This window comes from Procambarus clarkii, chromosome 53 (assembly GCF_040958095.1).
Source record: "Procambarus clarkii isolate CNS0578487 chromosome 53, FALCON_Pclarkii_2.0, whole genome shotgun sequence".
NCBI lineage: Eukaryota > Metazoa > Arthropoda > Malacostraca > Decapoda > Cambaridae > Procambarus > Procambarus clarkii.
Window position 1 is genome coordinate 31269657 of NC_091202.1, and position 18392 is coordinate 31288048.

The window sequence follows — 18392 nt, forward strand, 5'->3', positions numbered from 1 at the left end:
TTAGTTACCAAATATTAGCTGGACAATGTTGAAATTGGCAAATCTGAATGTAAAAAAGACTAGAGAACTATAATTAGTAGGGATCCTTTACCAAAAAAAATATACAAATATTCAAAGTAAGGTAAATAGGATAATGACAAGGATGCTTGTTAAGAGCAGAAGAAAGTATGAAACACAACACTAAAACAAAACAACAACAAATTCAGTCACTAAGTAAAACAAATAGTCTCAAGACTGCCATTGGCAAGATTCCAGGCAAGAATGTGAAGAGATGGGTGGTGCAGGGGCTCCCCTGATTGACTCAGCCCCCCCTTTCCCCCTGCACCACACTGACTTACCTATCAGTGACTATGGGGGGGAGTGAGATCTAGCTCTCTATGCCTCACCTCCTAAGCAGTTTAACCTGGCACACTAATTATCTCTCAACAAAACGTTTTCATCACATTTTTTCTTAACGTAGTGGATGACATTGGCTACAACAACCTCTTCCTTCAATGCATTCCACTTGTTGATCACCCGCTGTCTGTTGGTGTCGAGTTGACCCCTGATGACTCAACAGCTGCTCAAGTTGTTGTGCAGGAGCCTGAACTTTGCCTGCATAGTTTATCAGATGGGCAAGGTATGGCTTTGGCATCTCTTCTGGTACATCTGGGGCAGCCCCTTTCGCCGCCACGACTATCGTAGGATGTGGGCCCTGTTGGCCTTTCTCTGGCTGCTGCATCGCTAGGTTTATATTTGGCCTTTTCGCGGTTTGGTTTCATGGCATCTTCCTCCACCCTCGCTCGACATCTTCGTAGACTATTCAGGTCTGGGTTAGTGCTTTGCGACTGTGTGGCATGCACTGCAGAGGATTTGGATTTCTCCAGGCTCCATGCTCCAGCTCCATTCTGACTGTTCCCCTATAATTCTTTGTCTCAACTGAGGTGGTGGGGGGGGGGGGTTAGGATCTCTTTCGTCCATGTCTCTTTGGAACTAGATGCTTCAAGTAGCTTTCTGATGGGTTCTTGGTGTTTGGCTCCTGTGCTGTTCACATCCAAGGAGTATCCAGTGCTCTTGCAGACTGTCTGTCCAAGTTCTGTCCAGTTTCCACGGAATGGACCATCATTGCTACCGCCTTCTTTTGGCTTCGCGAGATGTATGGCACCTGGAGGTGGACCTCTTTTCATCGGCGGGGAATTGGCACCTTCCTTTGTACCTGGCTCCATTCATGGATCGTGAGGTTCATATGGTGAATGCTTTTTGGGTGAACTGGTAGAGATGGGGGTTCTTATAGATCTTTTTCCCCAGTCTGGCTGTTGCTCTGAGTTCTGGCCAGGTTGGAGTCCTACTAGGGAAGGGTGATCCTTCTGGCTCCTAAGTGGCTGGCTCAGCTTTGGTTTCCAATGTTGCCTGCTCAGTGTCTGAACCTGGGCATGTTTTTGCAGCTCCATCTCTATCAGAGGCAGAACCTATGTGTAGATTTTTAATCCCCAGGCTTTCCACACCTGGGAAACCACAGACTCCAAATTTTCTGGTTTTGGCCCCTGATAGGCCATGGTTGGTCTTAGAGACCCACCAAAAAATGACATTTTATTACATTCTACACTTGATTTTTATTTTATTTTTCATTTCATTTGTTTGTTTCTTGGGATTTTATAAGTTTTCTTTTGTTTCAACTTCTGTATTCTCTTGAGTGCAGGCGGGAGAGAGACATAATAATTTACATGTGGAAAATAGTAGTGGGGCTGGTCCCAAACCTGCACACCGAAATAACACCACATGAGACCAGAAGGCATGGCAGGATGTGCCGAATATCCCCCGTTGAAAAGCAGAGGTGCAATAGGTACCCTGAGAGAGAACTCTATCGACATCAGAGGCCCAAGACTGTTCAACACACTTCCACTACACATAGGAGCATAACTGCCCAACCCCTCACAGTGTTTAAGAGAGAACTTGATAAATGCCTCCAAAAGATACCTGATAAACCAAGCTGTGATTCATATGTCAGGCTGTGAGCAGCTGTGTCCAACAGCCTGCTTGACCAGTCCAGCAACCAGGAGGTCAGGTCGAGGACTGAGCCGCTGGGTCGCTAAGCCCCGAAATCTTCGCAAGGTAACCACGGTCACCCGACACACATTGTCAGCTCCCTAGATGTTTTCATAAAGAGTTTTAAAAACTCTAGCATAACTTGTCATTAAATTTATTAGATTGGAAGGTTAATGTCAAATATGGAGGTAACAGGAGGCAACCAGGAGGCCTGCTCGACGACCGGGCCGCGGGGACGCTAAGCCCCGGAAGCACCTCAAGGTAACAATTTATAGGAAAACAAAGCAGTACTGTACTAAAACAGAAGGTAATATAGATCTGTCTGTCTAATAAATATAAAAACATCCTTATTATTTGTTGTATTAATTTTCCATTTTCCTTCCAGTATGTATATAAATTTAAAATAATACTTAAACAAAATATTGCAGGATTTTGGTGCCATGAAGATGCTCCTATAATTCATCCGGTGGGATGGTCTCGAGAGGTGGGTCACGAGATTGTTGCCAGCCAGTCCTACCACGAGAAGTGCATTAGTGGCACCTATGATCCAAATGATGCACCTCCTGAACTGTTTGCCATTACCCCTATTCCTGTATATTTTCGCAACTCCAAGTTAACCTTTCGTGAAGGAATGAAACTGGAAGCTATAGATCCTCTCAACTTGTCAGCTATTTGTGTAGCTACAGTCATGAAGGTAAGTAAGAACAACAGTAATTCAAGGAAAGTTTTGTTAAATATGTTTGGTAATATATTTAATTTATAAATTTCCAAAATATATTTTTGTAAACAAAAAAAAGTATATTGAAAGCCAAATATATACAAGCACTCTACAGTCACTAATCTGGATCATATGGTGTCAGGAAGCAGGAATTCCTACTTGGAATATTTATAAATGAACATAGTAGCAATTTTTCTGTACCACAACCATCATAATTTGTATTTCCACACAAACATGAATTTACACGAGCCTAACTGTAAAGGGATTCCACCGCATCTTGTATATTTCTCATGCCTTAGCCTCAAAAACACATTTTCAAAGAAGAAGGGGGGGTTCCTATATTTTAGTGAATGAAAACTGCTGCAATTGGAAATAAAAACAAACCATAGAATTGGGTTTTAAATAAGCTCCATGGCTTTCAAAATCCCCCCCTTCCCCCCCCCCCACCCCTTTCAGGCTCTCTTAATGGTGTGTCCAACTACAGAAATGATTAAAAACTGTGATTGGAGTCATATTAAGTTTTACCATTTATACCCCAAACATTTCCCTCCGTCAGTTGGCTGATTTTACTGAGCAACATTTTTATTTCCACCTATCACATAAAGGACAAACACCAGGAAAACCTGTCTGTAAAAAGATTTAATCACATCCAGGGTATTTCTCATAGCCCAGCATTGAAATCTCGTGTACAAAGGATGAAGGCTATATTTTAGTGAATGAAAATCATGGAGATGAAAATAAGCAACAGAATTTGATTTGAAAAAAGGTTTCTAAGCCTCCAACTGTTTCTTGTACTGTTGCATCCTTTTATGAAAATTACTAGAAACATGATAGGAGCTATATTAATAAAGTTACCAGTCATGCTTTAATATTTCTCCACGCCCTATGGGCTAATTTCACAGAGTGAAATTTTAATTTCCACCTATCATATGATGTGCAACTTTCTCACCAGACTGTAAACTTTGGTCCAATCTCCTAAGCAATTCCACACATAGCCAGCCTCCGTTTCTGGTGAGCATAGGTCACCATATATCATTCCGTAGGCTGGTCAAAACTACCATTAACCCAGATTTCTGTCCGAGTTTGATGAAATTTGGCAGACAAAAACTTGGACTTGATTTTTCCCAAATTAACCGAAGGTCTGGATTATAGAACTGTTACAATAAATGTAGTAAAATGAAATACTAAAAACAGCAGTTTAAAACAGTTGCTTTTGTTATTCAATCTTCTAATGTTATTTACCATGGCATATTCCGCATATCTTATATGCAGAAGTTAGTTAGTTTAATGTATTCTCTGCTAAACATTCAACCTTCCAGTAGCATCCTTTTTTGGTCCCTTCTTGGTTTTGCTTTTGTTTGTAATTTATTATCCATAATGTTTCTGTATATCAGTTTCCCTTTGATCTGCCCCTGGCCCTTCTGACAGTATTCAGTTTATTTATAACTTTTCCTTTATTTAATTTAATATGAGGTATACCAGTATTTTTTTAAATATGTCCTGGTTAGATGTTCATATTACCAGTAATGAAGCATTTATATTTAACACAGTACATATTTTACTCTCATGCATGCAAGCAAGTAAAGATTTTTGACTGTTTATAAACCCATTTATCAAGATTTTTTAGATTTAGATTTAGATTTGTTATTCAGGTAAAGGTACATACATTGAGTTACATACATAATGTTGGATTTAATGATAGAGATAGTACATACAATACCAAAAGCCACTAGTATGCATAGCGTTTCGGGCAAGATTTTATATGGTAAATTTCAATTAATGGTACTTTGAAGGTTGACCATTAACCTACACTTTGATTATATGAAGGATCCTGCTTTGAGTGTATTGTTCTCTGTATTCTGTGTAGGTCCTCCACAACAACTACCTCATGATAAGAATAGATAGTTATGAATCGGATAACACGTGTTCAGACTGGTTTTGCTACCATGCTACATCCCCATGCGTCTTTCCTGCTGGATACTGTGAGATGAACAACATTATCCTAACTCCCCCGAGAGGCTATGAGGGACAGTTCTCGTGGTTTACTTACCTCAAAAAGACTCAGGCCACGGCAGCACCACCAGCACTCTTCAACAGAGTAAGAAGCAAGATTACTTTTTTTGTATACTATGTCCTGTCATTTCTTGTTGTAAGCCTACATCTTACTTTTTATTCTACTCTTGTGTCCAGAAAATAAGGTCAAGCTTTTAAATGTGTATTTCTCTGTTGCTCATGTCTGTATGGTCTGCCAGTATGTTAGTATGAAGAGAAATTGTACGGTATGTATAATGCTAGCAACTCATTTCTGTACGGCATGACAATATGGTGTTAGTACGAAGGAAACTTGTACAGTGCTTACCTATCAATGACTGTATGTGGGGGTAAGATCTATCTCTTTATACTCTTGTCTCCTAGCTGTTTATACCTGGCATGTTAATTACCCCCTCAAAATATTAATGTTTTCATCATATTTCTTTTCAAAATTGTGGATGGAATTGGCTTCAGCAACCTCCTCCTCCTCTTCCTCCAGTGCATTCCACTTTCCTACTACCCATACAGGGAACAAGAGCTCCTTTTGTCTCTTCAACTCATTGACATATCCAGCTTCCACTGGTGTCCCCTTGTCCTACCTGTATTAAATTGAAATTGGTTTCCTTTATTTACTTTATTCCCTTCAAAATCTTGTATGAAGTTATCGCCTCTTATTTCTTCTTCTTCTCTAAGATTGAGAGTCTCAGTCCTCTCGACATTAGCAAATTAAGAATTTGCTAAGTTCTCCATAGTGTCCTCTCCTAAATTCAAATTTATCAACTGTTTCATTTTCCCCATTATCTTCTAAATTATAACGTATTCAATATTTTACTTCCAAGCGTATATTGTTGCTCTTTTCCTAGGGAGGAATGTACTGAATGTTAAATATCTTCTTCTCTTTCACGGTGAATATTAAATTTATCATTCTCGTGGCTTGCTTAATATGTTGATAAGTGAATGTCTCTAGGATGAGTTTTACAAATATGCCTGTCCTAATGTCCTCCATTCTTGCTTCGTCGTCGTCCCCCCCCCCCCCCCCCCCCAGTCTGTTACTTTCAAGTTAAAGTCACCAAGTGCTAACAATTGTGATTAATCTTTATCTGCTCTTACTATAATCTCTCATAATTATTATGAGGCCCTCTTGTTTGTCATCGAGCTCCACCTTTGTCCATGTGTTGCTGGCTGGTGGGCTGTAGGCATTTATATATTGATTCTAAATCTACAGTGCCATTATGTCAACTAGATACCTGGTTGATACCTGGTTGATGGGGTTCTGGGAGTTCTTATACTCCCCAAGCTCGGTCCGAGGCCAGGCTTGACTTATGAGAGTTTGGTCCACCAGGCTGTTGCTTGGAGCGGCCCGCAGGCCCACATACCCACCACAGCCCGTTTGGTCCGGAACGTCTTTTAGAAAACAGTCTAGTTTTCTCTTCAAGATGTCCACGGTTGTTCCGACAATATTTCTTATAGTCACTGGGAGGACATTGAACAGCTGTGGACCTCTGATGTTTATACAGTGTTCTCTGATTGTGCCTAAGGCACCTCTGCTCTTCACTGTTTCTACAGTATTCTGCATTTTCTTCCATATCATTCACTCCAGTACGTTGTTATTTTACTGTGTAGATTAGGTACCTGGCCTTCCAGTATTTTCCACGTGTATATTATTTGGTATCTCTCTCGTCTCCTTTCTAGTGAGTACATTTGGAGAACTTGAGACAATCCCAATAATTTAGGTGCTTTATCGCGTCTATGCGTGCCGTATATGTTCTCTGTATTCCCTCAATTTCAGCAATCTCTCCTGCTCTGAAGGGGTAAGTGAGTACTGAGCAGTACTCGAGACGGGAAAACGCCAGTGACTTGAAGAGTACAACCATCGTAATGGGATCCCTGGATTTGAAAGTTCTCATAATCCATCCTATCATTTTTCTTCCTGATGCAATATTTGCTTGGTTATGCTCCCTAAACGTTAGATCGTCGGACATCATTATTCAACTACTAATGGGTTGTCGATTATTAGTTCTTCTATCTTCAGGTATTCTTTCACAGCACAACAACTCCTCCACTTTCCCAATTTTCTGTCACTTCCCCAAATTGAGGAGCTCCTCATGAAAATAGCCTCATTTAAAATGTTGTCTTCAAGTTTTGTTTCTGTTAGTGCAATAATATCTAACACATTAAACTGTCTTGTTTAACTCCAGTATTTTTAATCTCACCCCCCCCCCCCCTACCCTCTATGTTAGTATAAAGAATTTCCATGAACATGTTCCCCATCTTCCTTTGACCTTTACTTCCCCCTTCCTCTAATGATTTTGTTGGGTTACTTTTATGTGCGATTCCAGAGACTTCCCAGTCCCTATCATCTTGTATAATTTGTTTTCCTACTCACATTTAGACATTTTGCTTCATCAAAGTTAGCTTTATTTTATCTTCTTTTGAAAGGTCCAGTTTTAAAGACCATGGTTTCCCAGTCTCATCATTATGCAATTCCCTGTCATTTGTTTCACTCCATTAAATATCACCCCTTAAGGGGCAATTCTTGTATTTTATATATTTACCTATCTTCCTAAAATCACTGATATTTTCCTTTGTTATGAGGCCTTCTCCTAAGCCTACTATTTTCTCAATAATTTTTTCCCCTTCTGCTGCTCTAACTATCCTAGATGGTATTTCCTTTTGTAAACACCCAAAAGTTATTATAAACTTTTATGTGCAGTGTTTCATATTAATTTACTGTTAGTATCCAGGTTTTCCCAATTACTTGTCTAATATCTACATCTATTTGCTCATTTCTGTTTTTGAATTCCATGTATGCTTCTTTGATCATTTCTTTCTCATTTACAAATAGTGCATAAGTCTCTTTTATTACCTCTGTACTTTTCCAGTCCATTATTAACTTCCTTTATTTGAGCTGTCAGTGAAGTTTCTCTTAGCATATCCTTGCCTAACTCATGTTTGGACTCGCCTGTAGAGTTACTTTGAGTTGTTCACCATGTTTGAATATTTTCCTGTTAATTTCTTCAAATTCACCCTTCTTCATTTTCCATATCTCATTTTCTTTCACTAGTTCCTTGATTTGTTCTTCCTGTCTCTATACCTTTTCAATCAAGCTAGTAATTTCCTTATCCAGCTGGAAAATACTATTTTTAAATTAGAAAATTAATTATTGATATCTTAATTTTTTGTTTTAATTTAAGAAATTTTCCTTCGTGATTCTTTAGTAAATCCTTAATCACTATCCAGCCAAGAAAACCATCTTACATTATTTCTTGTACAGACAAACCTTTGAAATATTTATGTTGTTGTGTTGTCCTTCCCTGTGGCAGTGGCCATCTTTGTTGTTAACACTGCTTTTGTTTTGAAATACAGTAACAACTTCACTTTTCAGATTTTTCCTCACTTGTACACATTTCTTTTAGCTCAGTTATTTTTCAAATTCCCTGTCCCTTCCTGTTTCCGAGACACCACTCATGGTTCTCAACCTGTTCTACAATACTTAGGCAATTGGATTTTTCTGTGGCCTGCTGCATTGTGGAGATGCACAAGTACATACAACATCATACAGGGAGCCGAGCGGACAGCACGCTGGACTTGTGATCCTGTGGTCCCGGGTTCGATCCCGGGCGCCAGCGAGAAACAATGGGCAGAGTTTCTTTCAGCCTATGCCCCTGTTACCTAGCAGTAAAATAGGTACCTGGGTGTTAGTCAGTTGTCACAGGCTGCTTCCTGGGGTGGAGGCCTGGTTGAGGACCGGGCCGCGGGGACACTAAAGCCCCGAAATCATCTCAAAATAACCTCAAGATATATCATTGTGTAACATTTGTCTCACCTTCATGGTGCCCACTTGGTAGCCCTGTTGCACACCCACTTCCAGTCATCTGCAATAGGTGTGCAGTGTATCTGCGAGACTGGAGAGAATCTTAGGTCAAAGTTGGTGTGTCCAGCTTGAGCGAAGGCTCTCAGGAGTGCCACTAAGTAGAGCAAGCATGTGTAAGTGATTACCAGTATTTCCACACGTGTAAATTTTATTGTTGTGCACGCAAATTGGTGTCCTGAGTAACGTTTGAATTGTATCAATGTTAGGAAGCCGTATAGTGAAGCATGTCATATAATTGCAGTGTTAACACTTTCGCGCTCTCCGCAAAGGTCACTCAGCCAACCGAATGTGCGCGCTGCGTTTTTATCGCTTAAGCGTAAAAACAAAAATGTGTATACTCTTTTTACTCTTCTGACCTTAGTTCTCATGCTACGTATTTCATTTTGGTACCAACGTGTTCGCAATAAAATTCTCTAGAAGAACATCAGTAAAAAAAGTCACGAAACGTATAGGGATACCAGCACCAAATAAATAACTACGAAGATGACTCGCCATGAGCGCCCATCAGCAACAAAATGTTTTTACTCTTGGGATTGTAATCACCTCCACACTTATTCTACAGCGTTAATTTTGGTATCAATGGACTCGCAATGAAATTCCCAACACGGTGATATGAATATAAGCGTAGAATAATGATGCGGCCCGCCCGCAAGAGTGTGGGAAGTGGTGAAATTGTTACCCGGTATCGGTGACGGGACGACGCACGGCGCTTTGAAAGTTTATACTTATTTCACTCTCATGACATTAATTTTCTATGTACGTCATTCATTTTTGTGTCAATGTGTTCGCAATAGAATGTTCTATGTGCCCATAGGTAAAAAATATCAACAAAGCGTAAGTTAGAATAGCGCCAAATATAAAACAACGCTGGAACATATCAGTGAGCGTCAAACACACACGAAATGTTTTTACTTTTGTTATGTTTGTCAAGTTTATACTTGTTGCACACAGTTATTTTTGGTTGTATATTGATCGGAATAAAATTCCCTAAACAGACATATGCATATAATACATGATATGGGGGAAGCATTACCAGTATAAACGGCTAAAGTCACCCACCTGCAACCCGTTTGGGACAAAATACCATTTGATCGAAGTTATCCACACCTTTCATGAACTTATTGTACCATGCAGCCTAGTGGTGAGAAAGAGAGCCTCATAGCGCGCAGTTTGAAACAAACCCAAAGTAAATCGGATAAAAATTGAATTTTATACAAATATTTTAAAAGAGGACTCAACTTTATGTCCACTATGCGTTAGCGTTAGACGAAACGGGACGCGCCGGCGCGTCCAGATAGCGCGAAAGTGTTAAGATTAGGGGGCAACTCTCACAGTTTAGTATCATCCACAGGGATGATAATTTCTTACAGATCGCTCTCTCCGATAGCTTGGTGTATTGCAGTTCTTATAGTACTGTATAGAGAAATCCCTCAAATTGTGTACTAGGATTAAATGTAATAAATTTATTTCCCTGTACCTTAATTGCACATGGTTGTATCTGTGATCACTTCTTCCCAGTATAAAATCTGTCATCCCCACAAGGGAATCATGTTCATGTTGTTCGTATTAGTGGAATCGAGACAAATTCCCTGTCAAACAGGTTAAGACCAATAATCTGGCACAATTCATATGCATTCTGTGTTTGTTGCTCGAAACTCTTACCCCAGGATAACCCCTGTGAGCTGTATGCCATTTTGCAGGCAGTGATGGTTCAGGAAAGGTAATTTCAGGGAAGAGTTTTTATAATAATAGGCGGTTATAATAATAGTGGTAATCCGTCTCACAAGATGACTGTGAAATGGAATAAAATGTCTCGGCGGTTATGATTTAGTGCAGGCAATGTTTGTAGTTTGTGCAACTACATTAGTGCTAGTTATTAATTGTCTAATACAATTTCTAGAGCTACAATAACAGAACGTTATTTTTACCCAATGAAGTGCAAATGTGTGAATTGTATTATCAATCTAGTTTAGCATTCTTTTTAAAAGTTCCAATAATCCCCCCTTATTTTTTAAAGCTTTTGATATTTTGGCCTTGTTGGCATCCTTAAGGTAAAATTATATTCATAATCTGAATGTGTGTACATAATAATAAAATTATTGTATTATTAAATATATATATTGCAATAGATGAGTAATTGTGATGTCAACTTTACACTCAGTTCTGTAAATATTTGTTTAACTTTTCATTAATAACAAGTTAATGGCTTAAGATTTTTAATTCCAGTTAGTATTATTAAGAAGCACTATGTCATGGCTTCAAGGAAAGTAAGGCTCTAGAATCAGCAAAGTTGACGGCTCTAACATTGATTTAAGATTTTAACACTTTTAACATTATTCAGGAAGTACCAAGTCACGGCTTTGAAGAAGGTATGGCCCTAGAATCAGCAGACTTAATGGACCCTCGATTGGTATGTGTAGCAACAGTGAAGCAAGTGAAAGGAAGGTTACTAAAAGTGCATTTTGATGGATGGGAAAGTGATTTTGACCAATGGATAGACTATCAGTCGCCTGATATATATCCTGTCGGATGGTGTGACATGTCCGGCTATAGACTAGAGGGACCAAAGTCTCAAGGTAAGATAATGTTTTCTTATCGTGCACGTCATGTTTTCCTTACAAACATTTGTTTAATTTGTTTTCGACTCCTGTGCTCATTTAAGTAGATTTCAAAGATACTAAACCACTACTGTATTCACTATAATTTTAATGATTCATCAAATGAGGCCTCTCAATCCACTCTTCCTCATAATGATTAAACTTCACAGTCTGTAATCATTTTTGCTTTAGTTTTTGTAATCAATTCTTTTTCCAACTCACTCATCACCCGTCACCATTTCTGTGCTTTGATCAGGCTTTCAGCATGACAATGTCATTTAAACATAGTACTAAATTTCTCTTCAGTTATGTAAGTCCACATGAAAATGCTTTCATTTCCTTAAACTATAACTACTTTTTCTCCACATCCCCTTTTAACAGTCTTCAATTAAATTCTTAGCTTGTCCACTTAAATATTTATAATACTTCTAAATAAACTCGTCTGCACATCAAATTCTACTATGAGGACTATGTAATAGTTAACTTCAATATTATCCCTCAGAATATGAAATATGCTGCTCTAACACATGTTAGACCGACAGTGTTACAATCGACACATGTTACAAGACATTACTTACACTTCCATTTGCCAACTGGAACAAATCTGAGTTGCAGTGATACGAGGAAGCTGCTATTTATAGTTATCTTGTTGTGAGTTTGATCATGCTAGTTGTGCTTACACTTGATACATGGTAACGTCAGATAATATTGCTGGGCAGACACGTTCCATTCCTTGTCTTGTATAGATAACTAACTTGAATGGATGGTGGCAGCAACCTACTACTTTCTACTTTACTTTCTACTCTTCCACCTTTTTATCTCTATTATACTTCTACTCTTCTACTTTCCTCCTTGCTCTCATTCTCTCCCTCTCATTTTAAACTTTCCCTTTTCCCTGACCATACTCCTTACACCTCCCTCACCCTTTTTCTCCTTTCATCATTTCTTTTCCCTTTCTTCATTTTCCAATACGTTACACTGTTCTTGTATGGGGACTTGACCCATTGACATTGTTTGCACTTATGCATTAACAGAAACAATGCTGTGAGTGTAACACAAAACATTGTTTCAAGGGAAAGTTCCAAAAGTTAAAATATTTGGGAGTAAGAAGGGTGTGAAGAAGAAATTTGAAGATAAAAGTCATATTAACCCCCTGAAGATGGATACTGTATTGTCATAGGAGAAAGCACTAAGCCATTAAAACTATATACAGTAGCACTTGGAAGGGATAAGGATTTGGGATAGGACGGAGGGAAGGAATGGTACTTGACCACTGTGATGGTCGGGGATTGAATGCCAACCTGCAAAAAGCAAAACTGTTTGTATGTTTACTGTTTCACCTTAGTTTTCTCAATGTATGAAATAACTTTATTTATTTGCACATAATTGACAAAAAAAGTTATTCAGTTCAGTACTGTACAGTATATAGGCCAACAATGCAATATGTACACTTATATTGCATGTAATCTATTTTGGCATAATTTAACCCTTAGATAGCTGTTATCATCATATGTTGATTCATGGGGTAATGCGGTTATCATACAAAGATTGAAACGATTGTCTGTGTTTTACATGTACGGTATGATGGAAATAAACGTTGTTTAATAGCTCTATGTAGATGTAATGGAGATTATCTTGACCCATGAAAAAAAATCCAGCTATTGTTTCATGGTTACATTACTGTGTGAATGCAGTTACTGTATCGTTATAAACACATCATCATTGTATAAAAATCTGTCATAATTATATGATTCGTATACCAACAATGTTCATATGGTGTTTGACAACTCTTTATGCTTGTAATGAGGTATACCAGGTAAACCAATCATGGAAAGGTGACTTATGTGATTTATCTAGTTATTCAACACACACAGACTTGTAAATAAAGAGAAACAAGTGTTAAACAATTGATTAAAGATCCGAGGAGAACACCGGAGTCGGTGTCTTGCATACCTCATTGTCGGCAGTCGGCATCGTGTGTTGGCAGGTACCACACCACAGAACCACCGCACAACCTTTCTCTACGCCTCCGCCCAGTAAAAATGCAAATGTTCACACATTTTTTGTTTTTTCTTACATTTTGCATACAGATTTGTAATTCTATAATGCAAAATTATTTTTGGGGATTTTGTTTATGTTTTGCACACAGGCGGGTATGGCCATTTTTCCATAGCCACTGTGCAAGGATTAAAGGAAGTGTCTTGCAACCCAGCTTTTTGCTGCTATTTTATCTGGTAATGTAATCCAGAAATGGAGTCAGGAATCTACAGGAAACATCGTGTCGATAGCAAGCAATTAAAAAGATAGCAAAACTAATTTCATGAGTTTAAGCTAACTTCCTGACAGCCATATATATGTACTGTAACCATATTTATACCATTTGAATAAAACCTAGGTGATGAGAACTAAAATTAAATAATGATGATAACAGCATTGCCCAGGGGTTATTTGACAAATATTGTACTTTAAGGGTTAAACTAATCAGGGTGATGTCAGATATCCAAAAGGCTTGGTCAGATTGCAAATGTTTTATGTGATCAATTAGCCTTAAATTATCTTATTTGCTTAACATTTACATATCTTGCTAGCACATCATATGCCTTCTGTTACTGTACCATATCTTGCATGCATTCCACTTGGCCATTATATCACAACATTTACATCCTGTACTAATTTCCACACCTTATAGAATTTAATTTGTTATTTTGGCATGTATAGAAGCTTCAACTGACATTAACTAAACTCTATGATTATTGAGTTTGGTTTCTAGGCCAGTCTGTTACCAAATTTTTTGTTTATCTTGGCCTATTTTCATCCATTTCCTGGAAATCCTATAAAGAAAAGTTCCAATAGTTAAGATAAGCAAATCTTAAATATGATGTGAATAACTTTTGTAATTACAGTTCTTGCATCTTTAGCACCAAAGAGGAAGGTTAAAGGAGGAGCCAAATTTGGGAAAGCTGGAAGAAGGGGCAGACCTTTGGGCAGCAAGAAAATGGTAAAAGTTAGTGGAAATCTGGCTTGTAATCCAGCTTCAACGACAGCTGGTTCTCAAAAACGAAGAGGTCGTCCACCAAAAGACAAGGCTCAGACTGTAGGAACAGGCTTTGTGGAATCGCCGCTGATGCAGATCAAATCTAGTGAGAACGAAATCTCGGGTAAGTATCTGAATATTCATGTGGTGTTTTGTTATAGATTCTGTATTTGCCCAACAAAGAGGCATTTTTCTGGGGATAGCCCCTTGTGAGTCCTTGCAGCTACTAATCTCTGATAGTGTGCCTTACTACTAGGTCATATCAGTTACTGAGAACCAGAACCTGGCCTCCACAGTTACACATTTATGCCACTCACTATGAAAGGCACCCAGAAAGTCAGCAAAGCAAAACAAGCCACTGTAGACTTTAAATATGATTACAGCCACAATAACTGCCGGAATTATTTGTTTAATGAAATATTTGTGTGAATTTTGGGGAGTTTGGTTGTATCAGTGCTTTAGTTTCTGTGGGGAGCCCCATCGGCACCATTAAGCTATCCGAACGGATATGTGCTACATTAGTTTGAGGTCATCAGTCATAGTTCTTATGCCTACCAGGAACCACGAGCCAGAACCTGGTCTCCTCAGAGAGGCGTAGGGAGCAATGGCCTATGAGCACTTTACATTTAAAATATATCGTAATTGCTATCAACCGGGGAGGGACCCAGAAAGATAGGCAACTTAAAACAGACTACTGTCTGGTTAACCTGTGCAATCTACATCCCAAAAGATCAAAATAACTATCAAAGAAAGAAACCAAATAAGCTACTTCTCATGCAATTTGCACTTACACTCAGTAGCGCTACACCCTCATAGGGAAACCGGCATCCCACCTCTCCAGTTCTTGAACTGACGTGCTGGTGGTCATATCAGTCACCTCTGGTCTCAGGTTATTGTTCTGGATTTTTGCCCTGTGTGGCTATTCCAGCTGTGTGTGGTGTAGTGGCCAGGTGTCTTAGTGTACAGGAGCAGCATGCACCTAGGGTAACCTTCTCTAGGGGCTCCGTGTGTACTGCCCTTGCGTGTCAGGGTTATCTTTCCTGAGGAATTCTGGAATCATTCCTTGTTTGAGGACTTCATCGCTTGATATTGTCTTTGTCCTTGGGGTACATCTGAGGGTCTAGGGCTTTCCGTCTTGCCCAGGGTAGGGGAGTGTATTGGCTGGGTGGGGCACACTGCGGCTGGCACAGCTAGCTTTACTTAAACACAGCAGCCGATGTTTCTCTCAGACTGCCAGTTTGTTGTGTCTTCGGAAGGTTTTGTTTTTATTTTCATTTTCATTCTCTGACGTTCTCTCCTTGTTTAGACAGAGGTCTGCTTAGCTTCTTATTAGGCAAGCTTGGCTTGTGTTTGTAGTCTTACTCTGTTGCCCCCAAGTTTCATAGGTGCTACTGGTGGTCAGTTTGCCTGCTACCTGACACCCCACCTCCCACCCACCCGGTGCATTTCTGGGTTTCTTTGGGTTCCGCGGTTTCGTCTTTCTGGAGGTTTTCCACCTCTCGTATTTCCCCAATGGAGGTTCAGGAGGCCCTGGGTGTGTACTTCCTGCGACACCAGGACTTTGCCTCTGTGATGGACCCGCTCTCTTTTGAGTTCGGTTCCTCTTCTCCCCATATTGGGTGCATTATGAAATTCCGGCATTGTCCTGGTTTGCAGACTGCCCTTTCTTTTCGCTTGGGCGTGGCACGGTTTTTGTCGTACCTGCTCGCTGGATTGGTGGGAGCTTATTATGGTATTACAGATTTACTTGGGGGGTGCTTTTGAGCACCTCAATGTGTGCCTTTACACCCCTGTGGTTTCTCGTATGGCTTGCTTCAGTTGTACGCTCAAGTACCCTCCCTTTCGACTGCCTTGGTTACGGAGGAGCTTCGTGCTCGTGAGCATCTGGCCTCAATCCTGCACTTATTTTCCCTTGTCAAGCTGTCCTCGGGCTGGCTTGTTGAGGATGTGGAGGCGTTGAGTGCCAGACTGTCATCTGGGGCATTGGCCTCGGCTGCTAGGTTGCTCTGCACATACGTCGGCTTCATGGAAGAGGCGCTGGCCCTTTTGTGGGTCGCTTTATTGATGGGGTGATGGGAGGGACGCTGGCTCTGTTTGCCCAAGCTTGATCCTACGATTCGTGGACGTTTCGGGTCGTGTCTTCCACCCTGTGGTGGCGTTGTGTGACTCCTCCTCTCAGGGGATCGGGATGGACTTCTTCCCCTTCGCTCCATCAAGTCATCTTGGAGTGGGTGTGCTTGGGCACGGTCGAAATGACTTTGTCCCTCAAGTGGGTTTCTCGCATGTTTCCAGTGCCAAAACAGGACTGTGTGGATCTTCGGTTCACTCTGGACTTGTCCCTGTCTGATCTATTGGATTCCTTGCCCCCCTCCTTTTGGAGGACCACTCTGTCCCAGATCTGGCTTCTCTTGGAGCCGGGTTCTTGGATGGTGTGTCTGGATCTCTCCGGGATGCATATTGGCACGTCCTCATTCATCTGGAGGTCAGGGACTGGTTAGGTTTTGTGATGGGGCATCAGGCTTACTACTTTTGTTGCTTTTCCTTTGGGGTGAATCTGGCACCTCGTGTTTTCACTCGCCTTACGAGGGTCGTGGTGGCGCGTCTGCATCTGCTAGGTGTTCAGGTTTTGGCCTACCTCAACAACTGGTTGGTTTGTGTTCCCAGTCAGTCTACCTGTCTGCTCGATAGGGGTTTGATTCTCTTCCAGTTCGCCAGGTTCAGGTTCCTGGTGAACTGGAGGAAGTCCCATTTGGTTCTGTCCCAGGTTCGGACTTGGCTGGGCCTTACCTTGAGGTTATCTTGAGGTGATTTCGAGACTTAGCGTCCCCACGGCCCGGCCCTTGACCAAGCCTCCTTTTTGTTACACACCTACCTCAGCAGGCAGGCTTTATTTGAGATTCTCGGACAGCGTCCGTGTCTCTCCCTCCTGCGGCGTTGCTCCGGCTGCAATCCCACCTTCGGCTGTTCCTGAAGAGGTCCCGAGTCATTCGGCGGTTGCTCGAGCAGCTGTGTGGGAGTCTGAACTTCGCTGTGCTGGTTTACCTGCAGGCTTGGGTTTGGCTTCGGTGTCTGTTCTGTTTCCTTTGAGGCCGTCTCTTCTGCCATTCTCATGATCGCTGGGTTCGTCCTCCGAGGGCCTTGCATTGGTTGCTGCATCTCCAGCTTCCTCTTTGGGTTTTTTGGTGTTCCATGCCTTGACACTTTCAGGAACTCTCACTTGATGTGTTTATAGACACCTTGTCTCTCATCTGGGACTTGTAACCAGTGTTACAACATTCATAGTGGGGCAGTGGGCTCCATCGCTCCATAGGGCCCACAGCACAGTGCGAGAGTTTGCAGTGAAATGCAGCAGTGTGGCTTTCACTGCAATGAATTCAGCTTGCTCGAAGCTCTACGATCCAGCTCCATTCGGGCTGCGCCCCGGTGGTTCATTGCCTGACCTGTCAGGGGGTCTTCGGTCCTTGGATCTTTGAGGCTGGTCTCTTCAAGTGACTCTTCTGCCGAATTCTCTGGGTTTAGCTCTCAGTGTGTTTCATATCAGGGGCGTGTCCAACATCCTGGCAGACGGCCTGCCTCGGTTCATTCCCCTGTCCACAGAATAGACAGTCGACGCCAACTCCTTCAGTTGGCTTTGCCGTACATTCGGGCCCCCAGAAGTGGACCTCTTTGCATTGTCATGGTCAAGGTGTCTACCAGTATATGTGGTGCCCTTCCCCGACTGCGAAACCGTCGCAGTCAACGCTTTTCAGCAGGACTGGTCGAGGTGGAGGTACCTGTACCTCTTTCCCTTGGTCCAGCTATTGCTTCGGGTTCTAGCTCGGCTGGAGTCCTATCGGGAGAGAGTTCCCCTTCTGGCCCCATGGTGGCTGGCCCAGCCTTGGTTTCAGTCACTGCTTGCTCGGTGTCCAAACCCGGGGCATTTTCTGCGGCTTCGCCTCTTTCAGCAGATCGGGCCGGTGAGGTACCTTGCTGATTCAATTTACTCTTCCGCTCTTTGCATCTGGTATTTCTTACTCCGTTCTTTAAACTTTCTCGTGCGTTTTTCCACCTCTGGCCTGCTCATGCGCCGCCTGAGGCATCCTGGTTTTTGATCCGATGCTCTCTCTCCTCTCT

The 18392-nt window shown here is 41.3% G+C and overlaps 1 protein-coding gene across 10 annotated transcripts in view; it reads left to right on the plus strand.

Moving 5' to 3' along the window:
• LOC123767128 (MBT domain-containing protein 1) overlaps positions 1-18392 on the plus strand; it is a 52823-nt gene that overhangs the window by 24198 nt on the left and 10233 nt on the right. For 7 of the 10 annotated variants that reach the window (XM_045756650.2, XM_045756648.2, XM_045756654.2 and 4 more), the window contains 4 exons: positions 2454-2719; positions 4611-4841; positions 10990-11224; positions 14149-14403. In XM_045756650.2, the coding sequence (XP_045612606.2) occupies positions 2454-2719; positions 4611-4841; positions 10990-11224; positions 14149-14403 (987 nt within the window). The remainder of the gene's footprint in view (positions 1-2453; positions 2720-4610; positions 4842-10989; positions 11225-14148; positions 14404-18392) is intronic. The other 3 variants (XM_045756651.2, XM_045756649.2, XM_069304856.1) reach the window with 1 other exon arrangement.